Source organism: Netta rufina, assembly GCF_964035555.1.
Source record: "Netta rufina genome assembly, chromosome: 26".
Classification (NCBI taxonomy): Eukaryota; Metazoa; Chordata; class Aves; order Anseriformes; family Anatidae; genus Netta; species Netta rufina.
This window is the reverse complement of record NC_140150.1, coordinates 5,858,094-5,872,929: the sequence shown is the minus strand read 5'-3', so window position 1 is coordinate 5,872,929 and position 14,836 is coordinate 5,858,094. Positions and strand designations below refer to the sequence as shown.

The window sequence follows — 14,836 nt, the reverse complement described above, 5'->3', positions numbered from 1 at the left end:
ATCCACTTTCCATCGACCTAATCCGCGAAGAAGCTTACTGGCATCTGCAAGTTCTCCCGGAGGGACATGGCAGATATGCTCTTTCTCTCCAGATTTCAAAGCGGCTTTGCCCCATGCACAACGTTTTGTACCCATGTGATATACTGCTGACTTCACCCTTTTCTTCATTCTTTATCATTCCCCTGCTATTTACTGCCTGCTCTCAGACCTCTCTCCTAGTCTGAGCAAGCAGTCCTTTGGTTTCCTTCTGCAAAATAAGCTCTTGTAGGATTTCCCTCACCAGCTTCATTACCACCTTCTTTTCCTCACCACCTTCCCTGCCTGTCCCCCTGGGTCGAATCTCATCCTGAACAGAGGCACAGGGTGCTCCAGGTGAGCCTCCCAGTGCCTTGTGCTCCAAACCAGACATTCCCCATCTGGATGGGAAATGCAGACTTGTTGCATTCTAGGATTTCATTTATCTCCCAGCATCCCAGCACCCAGCCCCTGCTCATAGCCTTCCTATGATTCACCCGCACAACTGAGATGTTTTCCAGATTGTAGAAGAAAATGTTGTTTTTAGTTTCCAAGTGCATATTCTCAAACATTGTGGCACTTAATTTCATCCCAATTCACCCCATCATTTTTATCTCCCTGATCTCCTGATCCCCATCTGTACTGACTGCAGCAGTTCCAGAAAACTTGGCACGATCAGAAAAGCTACCAGCGCTCCTCAGGCCTGTGCCGAGGTCCTAAATGAAAATGTAAAGATCAAAGACAAGGCTGAACAGCGAGGGACCTCACTAGCAATCTCCTGATATTTCCTCCTCACGCTGCTTCCCACTGCCAAGCATGGGGTAGGCAGCAAAAACCAGTTTTAGTGCTTCATGACTGCTTCCAGTACTGCAAATCTGGTTTTGGTAGAATAAATTCACCACTGATACTCTGTGTTTTTGTTCCTGGACCCTGACTGCTCTGCTGAGGGGCTCCAGACATTGAGTTCCACGAGGAGCTGTGTGCTCGAGGCCCTGAGGTGCTCCTGAGGCCCCACACATCCATCCCTGATCCGTGGGTCCGCATCTGCTGGGATCTCCGCCGCTGAGCTGCAGAGCTGCCTGCACAGAGCTAACAGCCAGAGCCTTGCAGAGGAATGGCCCTTCATCAGTGGAGGCCCTTCAGCAAGAGCAGAAAGGCAGGGAGAGGAGCGGGGTCTCCCCAAACCTGTCAGTTTATAGCAGGAGGGCTCAGTGGAACTCATCTTGGCTGTCACTCATCTCTTTAAAGGGGATGGCAGCATAGCTCCTGAACGCACCATATTCCACAGAGCTCTCAGTGCCATAAGAAAGGAAACGCTGGAAAGAAAGTCTAGTTTTCACCCGGGAATAAGAGGTGCTCTGGAGATGTGCGCTGCTCTTCACGGGCCAGCAGCAACTGGGACTGCGTGGGGACTGCGTGCTGCAGCCACCACAGGATTGATGCCAGCCCCGTGAGGCTCTGCCAGGTGGGAGAGCGCAGCACAATACGGCACAGCACGGCGCAGTATGGTGCAACATGGCACTACACAGTACAGTGCAGTATGGTACAGTGTGGCCCAGCACAGTGCAGTACAGCACAGCACGGTGCAGCATGGCACAGCACAGCACGGCACGGCATGGCACAGTGCAGCACAGCACAGCACAGCACGGCATGGCACAGCACGGCATGACGCAGCACGGCATGGAGGAGCTCCAGCAACTTCAAATCTTCACCGAGGCTCCCCAGCCTCTGCACTTCCCCGGATCCCCATCCCCATAGCAACCGAGCACCTCGGAGGCACCGCTCAGTGTTTCTGCCCCACGCAAGGAGCGCAGCAGCGTTAGCAGCCACATCTCAGCAGTGAGGAGCTGAGGCAGCAGGAGGAAGCGTCTCTTCCAGGCACCCCCGCGGGGTCTGGCAGAGCTCTCCGTGCTCCCACTTCTTGTGCCACCACCCATGGCCCTCTGCCTTCCTCTGGTTCCCCCTGTCAGCTGCTGGAGTGCAGCTGCAACAGGGATGGATTCCTCCAGGCTGCTCTATCGGTTCCTTCGTTCAGAGCCCGTAGGAGGAAAGGCCGAACCAGTGATCTTTTCACTTTGTAGCGTCTTCCTTGGGACAGCAAGCAGCAGCTCCCTGCCCGCCTGCAGCACGCAGCCACCCTGGAGCGTGCTGTTGCAGCTCCCCTCTCCCAACCCAACTGCAAATTCGCACAGATCCTTCCCCCGCAAAGTTCCCAAAATTCACATCAGAGCGAGGGAAATGCAGAACAGCCATTATGCATGGGGAAATTAAGCAGCTCCTGGCTGCAGGGAAATTCTGAAAGCCCTTGCACAGCTCCCAGCAGCCTGCCCGGGGTGCCACCGCTGTCCCGGGCTGGGCTACGAGAGGTTCTTTGGTGACTCTGGCTGCCATGGGGGGAGGAGTTTTGGGTCCCTTGAGAGCTCTCCTGCAGCCTGAAGGGGTTGGGCAGAGAACAATCCTTCAGCCTGATGCAATTAGCCCCTAACTGACTAGGGGAAAGGATGTGAGCCACCAAGAAATTGCCACCCTCAGAAGGGTCGGATCAGTGCCGGACTGGTGACAATAACGACGAGGATATAAGGGCTCAGAGAGCTGCTGCCGGGCTCTCCCGGTGCACAGCAGCTGGGACAAGATCGAGCTTTTCCCCGTCCCTTCTCCCCGCCTTTCCCAAAGCCACACCACCACCTTCTGGCGATCTCCTTCGCTGCATCGCTGCGCTCCCATCCCATAACTAGGACAGCAGAGCCTGAAGTTCACAAGGACTCCTGGACAGCCTTCAAAACAGCAAACTGAAGCCGGCGGAGCGTTTCAGTCCCTTTCCATCGCTTCAGCCCATGATTTATTAGAGCAATTAAGTGCCTCGCCGGAGCTTGGTGAACAATCCACGCTGCCTGCTGCAGCCGAGCAATTCACCGTCCTACAAGGGAGGTTAAGGCTAAATGAGGACAAAGAGACCGAGCCATTACAACTAGAGCGCTTGCGAAGACGGATGGAGGAGAGCTCTGGGGCTTCGTGGGCTGCCCTGGCATTTGCTGCCAGCACGGGGATGAATCCCGCGGCTCTGAGCTGCCTCCCGGGGGGCTCCCAGCCCCGTGCGCTGCTCGCCCGCGGGAGAGGCCCCACGGACACCTCCTCTGCTGACAGCCCGGCTTCGGGCACACGGGACACGCAGCGGGGCCGCCCTCGGGACGGCTGACACACACGCCTCGCCCCCAGCCCGGTGAGGGCTGTGCGGGGCCTGCTCCGTGCTGGGCTGCCCGCCCGCGGCCTGGGATCGCAGGGACCGCGCTCTGGAGCGGCCCACGTCTTTACTGCAGGCGAGAGCTGTGCGGAGCTCCGTGCCTGCACCGCAGCGCCCCGACCCGGGGACACCGGAGACACCGAGCACCCGCCGCCGGCCCCGGTACCGCCGCCCCTCTCAGCCCTCAGCGGCGCACGCGCAGCCACCTCAGCGCCCCTTAGTCCCGCCTCCCGCCCCCCATTGGGGGAGCGGCCCGAGGGGCGTTGCGGCGGGCCAATCGCGCGGCGGGAGGGGGGCGGGCGCGGCCGGCGGCGCGTGCGAAGATGGAGGAGTACGCGCGCGAGCCCTGGTGAGCGGCCGGGCGCGGGAAGGGCGCGTGCGGCGGCCGCGGGGCTTTGGCGGGCTCGGGGCGCGCGCGCCAGGAGGGAGAAGGGGGAGGGGGGGGAGGGAGCGGGGGGGGCTCGGGCGGCGGGAAGGGAGGGGGGAGGGGGGGGGAGGTGACCTTGGAGGCGCCGCCATGGCCGCCGCACAGCCCGGTCGTGGCCGCCTCATGGGCGGGCCAAATGCCGCTGTCCCCGACCCCTCAGGTGTTCATACACACCCAGGAGAGCCCCTCTCGGGCTTCTCTTCTCCAGGCTGAACGGACCCAGCGCTCTCAGCCTGGAGATAATTTTCCAGGAGGTGCTGGAGGCTCTGAGCATCTTCGTGGCCCTCCTCTGGGCTCCAATGTCTGAGGGCGTTGTCCAAACGCTTCTTGAGCTCCAGCAGCTCGGTGCCATGCCCGCGTCCCTGGGGCCTGTCCCAGTGCCCAACCACCTCTCACAGAGTCAGGAATCAGTAAGGCTTGAAAAGCTCTCCAAGATCATCTGGTCCAGCTGTCCCCCTGCCACCATGTCCCACCAAACTGTATCCCCAAGCACCAGCCCCAACCTCTCCTGGAGCCCCCCCAGGGACGGGGACTCCCCCACCTCCCTGGGCAACCCGTCCCAACGCCTGCCCGCTCTGTCTGAGCAGAAATGGCTCCTCATTGCCCACCTCAACCTCCCCTGTCCCAGCTCCATGCTGTCCCCTCGGGTCCTGTCGCTGTCCCCAGAGAGCAGAGCTCAACACCTGCCCCCCCACTCCCCATGAGGGAGCTGCAGGCCGCCATGAGGCCTCCCCTCAGCCTGCTCTGCTCTGGGTCGAACAAACCCTCAGTTTCTCCTCATGTCTTCCCCTCAAGCCCTTCACCACCTCTTTTCCCAGCTGCTGTGGCCCCACCCTACATTTCACCCCATTACCTGCTTTTTGCCCCGTTATCTCCATTCCCCAAAGCCCCATGCAGTTCCCCCAGGCCCCGTCCCAAGGTGTGGGGCACCCTCAGCCTCTCCCTGCCCGAGCTGCTGTCCTGAGCCCTAAACTGTTCACCATCAGCTATGGTGGCCATCCGAGGGCTGCTGCTGCTGCTGGAGGAACCTGGCCACGTCTCGCATGCTGTGCTCAGCCCATTTCCCTGCTCTGAGGGGCATCCTTAAAGCCAGGGAAAGATGTAACAGTAACATTAAGCTTGATAAGTGCCAAATTAATAATGGAATAATCTCTTTTATTCTCTTCTGATTCTCTCCACTGCTGAGGTTGAGAACTGCCGGGGCTGTGGGGTGTTTTGTGTCAGCTTTCCGATGCGTCCGGCGCCTGTCCGGGAGTTGAAAGGCGCTGACATGAGATAGCAGTGCTGGCATCAAAGGCGTTTTCTCGTTCAAAAGCTGCTCCTGCGGAGGCTTGGAGGCTAGTTTAAGAGGAAAATTAAGTACCCCAAAGGTAACAACTAATGAGCTTTACCTCTGAAGGAGGGTTAAAGATGGAAAAAATCTAGGAGAGCACTCCGTGATTGGGGTCTAATTAGTGAAGCTTCTGTAAAGAACAGTCACAGTTTGCTAAATTGGAATTCTTTGACCTTGTGGGTAAAGGAAGACCACTTTACATAATCTATTTAGATTTCCAGAAAGCCTTTTAACAGGATCGCTCTTAACAAGCGAACAAAGGCAGAGAGTTGTGATGAGATGTTTTATTCATAACAGTAGATCAAAATCTGGACAGGAGGCACAGAGAGAAGAAAAAACGCTGAGAAGAATGAGACGGTCGCTTTTCATCTTGGCAGATCTGACAACAGCGTGCCCGCAACTCTTCCTGATCATTGCTCGTGGGAAATAGGGGGCTTTGTAGGAGGAAAATAAAGTATAAAATGGGGCTAAATTATTTAATTTCATCAAAACTGGAGGGGATTTGTTAGGAATGTGAGATGAAAGCACGTGCCAGGCAGGGCAGTAGAAAGGAAGGGCTCTGCCTGGTGGGAGGACGTCCCCTTCTTCCACCTCTGGCTGCTGTCTGCATCAATGTGGGTTTGGGCCCGGAGGCAGCTGGTGGTGGTGGTGTGGGTGGGATCCTGGTGCCCCCACAAAAACGAGTGACTCTGACCCGAAATCAACGTGCGGAGCAGCGTCACGTGCGAGCCAGCAATTCACCTTTGCTCTGCTGTGCAGAGCTGGTGCCACCACCTCACTGCAGGGACTGCACAGATGGGGAACGGGAACGGGTCGGGAAGGGGTCGTGGAAGAGAGAAAGCAGCCTGGGGCGGCCTTTAGGCAGAGGGAACAAAAAATTGGTATTTTTTTGCAGGAAGCAAATGAAAACCTGTGACAAAATATGCAGTGTAGCAGGTGGTCAGGGGAAAAGAGGAGCTGTGTTTCCTTCCTTTCGGCAAAGAGCTTTTACATATCCTGTGGAACAGAAAAGTGGCGGATCCAGAGCAGGTGGATGGAGATGTGCTCTCATGTGCGGGACCGCAGAGCTGGGTGCTGCAGGGAGCTCTCAGGAACAGAAGCACTGAATCCAGAGGGAGATCAGAAAAGCGCATTGATACTCACATCTGTGATGGCTCTTAGTGCAGAATTTGCTAACCTGAACACGGGGCTTGCCGTCGGGTTCGGCTTTGTGAGCGTGCATCTTGCCGCAGCCTGCTTTCTGCTCGGCTTGCTGGGTATTGCCTGTGCAGCAGCTGTGGCTGTCAGGTTTTGTTATAAGATGAAAGAAGCAGAATAACTCCGTGCATACGCTGCAAAATTCCCAGCAGCGGCAGCACGGCTAATTGCAGGCTGGTGCTCGCCCAGCTTGGGAGGTGTTTGGTGACAGAGAATTACAGGGCAGCGGGCTGCAGAGGACAGCAAACCCCAAATTAGAGCCCAGCTCTCCATGGTCGGAAGCCTTTGCTGGGGGGAAGGTGCCTGTTCCTGCGCTCCGTGAGGCTGCAGGCTTGGCACCGCTGCCTAGCGCTGCGTGAGCGTTCCTGGGGTTTGTTTTAATGAACTTCAAAGGCCCAGGGTGCTTCGGAAAAACCTTTCCAGTTTAACAAAAGATGACTTTGAAGTCTCCCATTCAAATAACCAGAACTAACAAAAAGTGTGAGTAACTCCGGAAAGCAGCGTTTTGTTCTCCTGTGGGCTGAGTCTCGTTTGAATTTGCCACCTACGTTTTCCGTAGGTCGAGGTGAGAACGAGAAGAGTGAATTCCGAGTTATTTACACTACACAAGTAGGGCAGAGCTGACTGCAGCTGGAATTGTGCAGACGTTTTCCATGATGGACGCGTCTCGGTGCCACATGAGAGGAGTTCAAACAGCTCTTTGTGGAGCTGATGCTGCCCATGGAGGCAGGGTGTTGGGCTCTGGGTGAACGTGAGCTCGTGTCACTGCACACCTGCGCGTGCCTGGTTTTGGATACCAGGACATTCGTTCGGATGGGGAATTTCCTACAGGAATGCACCGGATGGACGAGTGGTGGATCCCTCAGTTACTCACACAGGGTGACGTGATGCAGCATTGCATTTTCATCTCTGTTTTTCATTACAGTCCCTGGAGGATCGTAGATGACTGCGGAGGTGCTTTCACGATGGGAGCGATAGGAGGTGGCATTTTTCAAGCTATCAAGGGGTTCAGAAATTCCCCGGTGGTAAGTAAAACCATTTGAGAAGTGCATTAAGAGCGCGACCCTGCTTCCTCTGTCCGTCAGCAGTGAAACTTGGTAGCAGAAGGTGAGGTGGAGGAAATCCTTATCCACAGAGTGGGACTGATGAACAGGCTGCGTGTCAATAATCCAGACCACGAGTGTCCATCGGGTGAATGGCTCAGCATCCAGAGGGGGCCGTCATCTGTCTGGGTTAAAGTTCTGCCTTCCCCCTTTCCACTGATGGCAGCAGTGGGGCTCTTGCAGCTGGCTGCCCTCCCTCGGTGAGGGGCATCTCTCTTCAGGATAGGAAAGAATGGGGGCAGCAAAATGTGTCCCTCAGCTGAGTTTCTGCCTTTGGTCCTGGCTGCTGCACGTAAAGCAGCAGAGCCTGGGTTGTTCTTCCTCATCTGCCCTGTCCCTCTGCCTTTCTTTAAGAAACTGGAAGACTCAAAGGAAAAATCTTCTTCTTCAGATTTATATTAGGGAGTGTTACTTTCTGTACCTAATCTCTTATTTAAATACTAGTGTTTTTTAACAAATGGATTTATTTGAAAGGCAATTTCAGTTTAAATGTAGAAGTGTGCGTAGACATGGAAGTTCAAGTTTAGGCAACACTAGTCAGTTGTTCTCACTTTCAAGTTTTCTGCAAAATTTTGACCACAAGCATGTTGTACAGATGTCTGATAAAAATAAGATCCAACTTCTACTTGAACATTGTAAAACGTTCCTCTGGCTTTTATAGAAAAGACTTAAAAGGGATGAAAGGTGTTTTAGCAGAGATTTACTGTTAGTTTGCTGTTACTATGTGACAATTTGATTGCCTAAATCTTCTTAATAAACTATCAGTTTCATGTAAAGTTCGTAAATAAAATTAAATAACTTTTCCAAAACTAGTCAGATCCTGCAGACACTTAACAGGAATGGGTTTATGTGCTTAACCACACTTAAAATTTGTGTGATACTTGTTAAGTGAGCGTATCCACACTTCTCAGTGCTTGTATCTAAAACAAAACTTGAGTGTTCCCAGTGTGCTTTAAATCTTTCAAAGTATAGGAAATGCATAGTAATTATTGTTGAAATTCCTGGATGACATTTACTGTTTGACACAGAAGGCTCAGAAGCACCTTTTAAACTTGAATTGCGTGCTCCTCTTGGCTACTGAGACTGCGCTGGTGAGGAGGGGAATAACTGCTCCAGCTGACCAGCAGGAGTGGCTGAGTTTGGGCCACCTGCCGAGGTTGCTGCTGCCAGCCATGCCTGCAGCTTCTGGTGAAAAATAGCACTGATAGAAACGCGGTATTACAGCGTGCAGTTCTCTGACACAGCCCTGTGGTGCTCCTCCAGGTGGATTTCTGTGTTTTCCACAGTCTCCTTCCCGCAGTTCCGTGCACCCGATGTTGCTGTTTGCTGGTGTCAAACTGGGGGGAGTGGTTGGGCATCAGATAGGAAGAAAGAATTATATCCGTGACAAATAAATGTGCTTATCTTGCTAAAGGTGTTACGTTAGATGTCTCATTCAACTCCCACCACACCAACCAAACAAACCTGGAACTTAAATCCTTTAAGGTGATGCCTGCTGGCTGTATTTGGTTTTGTAGCTTCCAGGTGTATTGCAAAGACATGACAAATAGTAAAATATTTGTAAAAATGCATTTTCTGTCAGCTCCTGATCATGGCCATTGAAGGTGCTTAGAAGTAGGTTGGGCCTGGGGCACGTTTGGGCTATATGCAGTCATTTTGGCTGTCAGGCTTCGTTCTTACATTCTGTCATTCTCTTCTGTTGTAGGGGGTAAACCACCGACTGCGGGGAAGTTTGACAGCTATTAAAACAAGAGCTCCACAACTGGGAGGTAACTAATTTTGTGTTGATGTTGCCATCATCTTTCCATGGACTGTTTGGGAATACCAAACACCCAGTTTGGGAATATAACGTGATGGAAGCACAGGGACACCTGAGCTGCCTTCCAGCAGGCCAGATGCATTTCACCAGGGTTTGTTAGTCCAAGCAGAGAATAAATATGGTTCTGTTGCATCCAGAATTAGTTTTGGTGTGGAGGAAACATGCTTGTGCTCCTGGAGTGATAAACCAGGGTTAATCATTTTGTCATATTTGAGCCAGTTCTGTGTGGAGCTGCCTGCGAGCCTGTGCCTTGTGTGCATGGCTTTAAAGTGAATGAACTTCACTCATTAGGAGAAATCATCAGACGTGGAGAAACAGTGAAATAGGTGGGTGGATCTGGCTGGGATTTCAGATTTCCTCTAAGGTCAGCTAGGTACATTTCAGTCTTTTTTTTTTTTGTAGTGAATGTTGTGCACAAATGTCTAAAATCACAAACCTGCTGCTTGAGTTAAAATGACATTATGAGCTCTTAAAGGTGGTTCAGCATCAAAGTGAGTAAGCCTAAGGATCTGCTCTGTGCCATTATGCAGAAGGAGAAAATGGGAGAGTGATGTTGAGCAGGGGAATGCGTTGGCTGCAGCAGAACCTCTCAGAGAAATCGGGGCCACAGGCTCGAAAAGCTCTACAGCCACAGCCTGTGGTGACTGCACAGAGAGAGGAATTCACCCTCCTGGTCCGCATCTGATAGCAAGCTTTCAAAGGCATTAAGACACCTCCAATTAAGGAGAGTTGAACTTAATCTAAGTCACACATTTTTCCCAAAATGAGCCTGGGGATGAGCATTTATTTTCATTTATAATACCGGTTATTGTTAAATGACTAGAATTTGCATTCTGAGAATTGTCACGTTCTCTTTACATCTGCCATACCGTATGGACCAGCTCTGACCTCCTGAGATGCCAGAAGCGGTGTTAGGATAAGGTGCTAAATTACTCTATTGTTCTCTATGAGGAAATACATTTAAAACATTATTTTTTTCCTATATGCTATTTTTTCCCTGAGCTATTCCATCTTTATTAGGATGCAGGTTCCATTATAATCACTACTTGGTAATCTTTTTCTCATGAAATACTAATTAATGAGATTATATACAAAATATATGTGTATGTATAATGTGTGTGTGACTTGACAAGTTTTGAGTTTGTCTCAGTATTGATTTTGACCTATGTTTGGTTCTTGCTGAGATTGGATGTGTCTGAAAGTGTGCTAACACCACACCACCTCTTGATGACATGACTGCAGTGTGGCTGCTTGCCTGCTTTTTCTATACTGGTTTTGCCTTTTTGCCAACTTTCCAACAGGTAGCTTTGCTGTCTGGGGAGGTCTCTTCTCCATGATTGACTGCAGTATGGTCAGAATGAGAGGTAAAGAAGATCCATGGAATTCAATCACAAGCGGAGCCCTAACTGGAGCCATATTAGCTGCCAGAAGTAAGAAATTGAGCTCTTGGGAGCATAGTAATTGAAAAAGCTTCTGTATTCTAAATGTACAGTTCTCATCGTTACAGCGAAGCGGAATTATGTGATACCCAAACTGGAGTTTACTTTGTAAGAGAAATTGAAAGATAATCTTAGACTTTTGTCCTGTGCTTATGAAAGTAATAATTATGTTCTCAGACATTACCGTTGTTCTTTTGTTTCCCTGAGGAAGGGGGAGAATTGCTTAGTAATTATCTCTTTATTGATGATACTAATGAGGCTTAATGAATGCAAAATGACTGCTTCTGAGTCTGCCCATAGGAGAGATTATAACTATAGAAAGAGAATTACAATATGCAAAGTAATGCGCTGAAAAAAGAAAAAAAGTGTTGTTTTGTACTTTTATTTTTAGATGGACCTGTTGCCATGGTTGGGTCTGCTGCAATGGGAGGAATTCTCCTAGCTTTAATTGAAGGAGCTGGTATTCTCTTAACAAGATTTGCCTCCACACAATTCCCTAATGGTAAGGAGCCATCGCTGCAGTAGCACGAGGCTTTTATTATGCAGTCTTTACTAATGTTCCTCTTCCAGTCATCACTCTTATCATGGAGTAAATCTACTCAGCCAATTCCCAGCTTCTAAGGCTGTAAAAAGTGAAGGAAGAGCCGCACATTGGTGATGATGCAAGAGCTTTCCAGTGTTCTGTCTGTGGGATGACAGTTCTAGAGAAATCCACGTCTAAATGAAGGGAAAGATTGGCTGTCACTCAGCAACGTAAAGGCAGAGGAATGTGGTGCACCTGGGGGTTTCCAGGCCCAGTGGGACGTGGGTCATTTCTGGGGCTTCAGAGGGTGGAGAAGATATTTGGGATTCGACTGAGCAAAATGTGCAGACGTGGGTGGTGTTACGGGAACAGGCGCCCCAGCCCCGTCCTGCTGACTCAGGCCCAAGCAGGACTTGTGGGTTCTTGCTGCTCCTTCCCACTGCGTGGCCGGGCGCTGTGGGGCTGAAAGTGAGGATGTCCATGTGCCAACGTGCCAGATCGTGGAACTGGTCTTCTGCCCCGTCCCCCAGTACATCCACACAGCCCTGACACGTGGTGGCAGCAGTAGTTCAGGTGGCAGTGAGCAAGATGCCAGGTTTGAGGGAATCGCAAGCAGCAAGTTGGGTGCGAGATGCAGGGTTTTGGCAGGCTGGCTATGGTCCTTGTGCAGATGTGTGGGTAACCCTGGCTCACATGAGGAGGTAAAGATCAGCAGGCAGATGCAGAGGGCAGATGTCAAAGAGGGGTAGTGCTGGTGCTTTGTTTTTCCTTTTTAAAACCACTCCAAAACCTGTATCCCCTTTTTTTCCTAAGAAAAACAAGCTGAGATGTCAGTGAGCAGAGTCTGTAACCATTTACATAAATACTTGGCTGGGTGAAACAATTAATATCTCCATTACCCCACCTCGTTTTTGGAGCAATACAGACAAAACCACTAGTGTTGAAAGGATTAGTGGCAAGCCACTAATTCCTGATAGGATTCCTCTCTCGGGTTTGTTCACTGACGTTCTTTGTTCAGTCTAAATTGTTACAATTTCTGTTCTTAATACCAGAGCATTTTAAAATGAACCTGCTTTAGTGAAGGGGTATCATCTGTCTGTTACAATTTATTCTCTCTAAACTTGGCATACAATAAGCGTATTGCTTCCCTCCAGCAGCACGTCAGTAAGAGGAGTCGGGAAGCTGGCTCCACAATGCCTCGTTCCGTTCCACTGCCTTGCCTTGTTGTGGGGCGAGTTACCATGGGTAAACCTGTACAGAATGGCCAGGTTCAACTGCAGGGCAATAAGGCATAGGTTTCCAGCTCCTTTAGGTGACTGAAAACGTTTCCCTCTCACTGCTCTGATTCATTTCCCGATTAGTAAAGGAGCTAAAAATATGTGCCTTATGGGAACAGGGCTCTTGTCAATGTGTAAAGCTCTTGAACATCTTCGAATGGAAAAAAAATGTAAAGTCTTGTTATTGGCTTTGTTAATTTTAGAAGGGATTTATATTAAAGAAAAACACTGTGAATGTGTTTCATGCTTTTAGTAGGATGAATGTCTCATCTTTTCATATTTATTATTTGACTCTTTTTCTTTCTCCTTATTCGCAGGCCCTCAGTTTTCAGACGATCCCTCCCAGTTGCAGCCACCTCCATTGGGCGACTACAGACAATACCAGTGATTATCCTCATTCTGCTAGTTCTTATTGTACCTGAGCTGTAATTTAAAATGCTGGAGGACCAAGATGCGGTATGTCTTTACACCAGTGGTAGTCTCTTACACAAACCATGCCAAGAGGACCTTCAGCACTTGTCAGTGTAAAGCTGCACAGGAGAACTGTTAGAAGATGACAGATCTATTTATTCATAATAGATTCCATTGCTGTAATGTTAATTCATGTCTGGTAGAATACATGGAGATTTAAGATAAGGACCAAATGGAGTCTTGTAATCCTTTGGACATGGACTGAAGTGAATGTCTGTGAAGTCTTCTCTGGGATGTGGCATTAGCCATCCACAGTGAATGCATCTGGAATTTATCCTCTCCCCTTTCGGATTTAGGTTGTTACACAGATTTCAGCTTGAGGAAAAGCATTAATCTACATGCAGTTTTACATTCCTGAAGTGAATATTACTGGGAGAATGTGCAAGCCAGTGAAAATTGCTTCCAGCAATATTTATTTCACCGTTGTTCTTTGTTTACTGCACTACTGCCAAGTTGTTTGGTTAAAGCAGAATCTCTTTTGTGGCTCCACAGGCTGCAGCACACCTCTGTCCTTCCCCTAAATACACAAAGCTTTGAGCCCCTTTCTGCAGGAGGTGGCAGCATGGTAACTCCGTGGCTGTGCTGAGACCTTGGCTTCAGCTTGGCTGCTGCATACTGTGGCTTGCACAGAAAACTCGAAGAGGTCTGCCACAGGCAGCTTCCCCTGTAGAACTGTTCCTCAAGATGTCTGTAGGGGATCAGGACTGAAAACAGGGAGCTCTCGGGGGTTGGAGGGTGAAGCACCTGCATGCTGTCAGCACAGTTTCTCACCTTTTCACTGTGGATCCAGTCCTTCAGTGCTCTGGAAGGTATCACAGCTCCACCTGCTCCATGTTTTTGCTCTTAAATTCCAGTTGTGACGGCACATTCCCTCTTGCCAGCAGTTAAAAAATTCTTATCTAGCAGGGTTTTCTGTTGAAGGCCCTGGCTAATGGTGTTGCTTGCTGCTGGCAGCTCCTGATAGAATACACATATTCCAAAAGACCTGTGTAGGTCTTTTTCATCTGAGCTGCTTCTTGGCTTTGCTTTTGCCCAGGAAGGAGTTGGATCTCTGCGCTCTGTGAGGAAACACGCAGACCCATTCAGTAGGAAAGGATGAAAATACCAGAAGTGGTCAGAGTAATGCTTGGCAAACGGGTGAATTAGGGTTGTACAATGTGTGCATGCCAGTGCAAGAGCCTGAACATAAAGCTTCTATGTCCTGTCATCCTGTACAAGGGACATTTTTTTGGCTGTTTCCCCCACCCTGCCTGTCCTAGAACTGCTCCAGGACTGAGGTGTTGTGCTGCTCTGGTGCCTTGCTATTTCGTATAGTTGCTGCTGGTGTGTAACTTTCAGAAACCGTAAGGACAACAGCCCCGTGTTTCTGAAGGCTTGTCTTGCTTTGCCACTTAACCTGGTTCCTCAGGTGAATCGTAAGGAATTTGCTTGATTTGTGTCACTCAACCAGCGTGCTCGCCTTTATTCCCGGCTGAGACCCCAGCCACAGGAAAGTCTCTGGTAGTTGAGGGAAAATTACAGTCGTCATCAGCACGGAGCCTCCCCTGGGTATCCGAGGCTGTGTTAGTCACCAGATGTTTTCCTGTGCTCTCTCTAGGATTAGTGCACCGGGCATTGTTCAGCTCTGCGTGCCTCCCAGCAGCCGAGCCAGCCTCTGCCCTGTGCCCTGGCTCCAAAGCTCGAGGGTTTCATCCTCTGCCCTGACTCAGGCACTGCCCTCCGGGCTCTGCTGGGCCAGGAGGGGCCAGGGCCACTGCCCTCGCTGCTGCAGCACTGGCAGCCTGCACAGGGTTTGCTCCCACTGCCTCCTGCATGGGCACAGGAGGGAGGCCGCTGGGCACTGCTGGGTGTCCCCTGTGCCCGCAGCACCACTGGCCTCTACTGGCTGCTGTCAGGGGCTGGGCACACGGCCTCTGTTGCTCGTGGGCCATAATTAAGCAGCAGCCTGAACGTCCTGGGTGGCCTCTCCCAGCAGTGTCTGGGAGCTGGCT

The 14,836-nt window shown here is 50.9% G+C and overlaps 1 protein-coding gene across 1 annotated transcript; it reads left to right on the top strand.

Moving 5' to 3' along the window:
* Positions 1–3,538: 3,538 nt before the first annotated feature.
* TIMM17A (translocase of inner mitochondrial membrane 17A) lies at positions 3,539–13,202 on the top strand. Its single transcript, XM_084302043.1, has 6 exons — positions 3,539–3,605; positions 7,139–7,238; positions 9,022–9,085; positions 10,437–10,565; positions 10,966–11,076; positions 12,692–13,202. The coding sequence occupies exons 1-6, from the start codon at positions 3,580–3,582 to the stop codon at positions 12,760–12,762; spliced, it is 501 nt and encodes a 166-aa protein (XP_084158169.1). The 5' UTR covers positions 3,539–3,579; the 3' UTR covers positions 12,763–13,202.
* Positions 13,203–14,836: the final 1,634 nt, after the last annotated feature.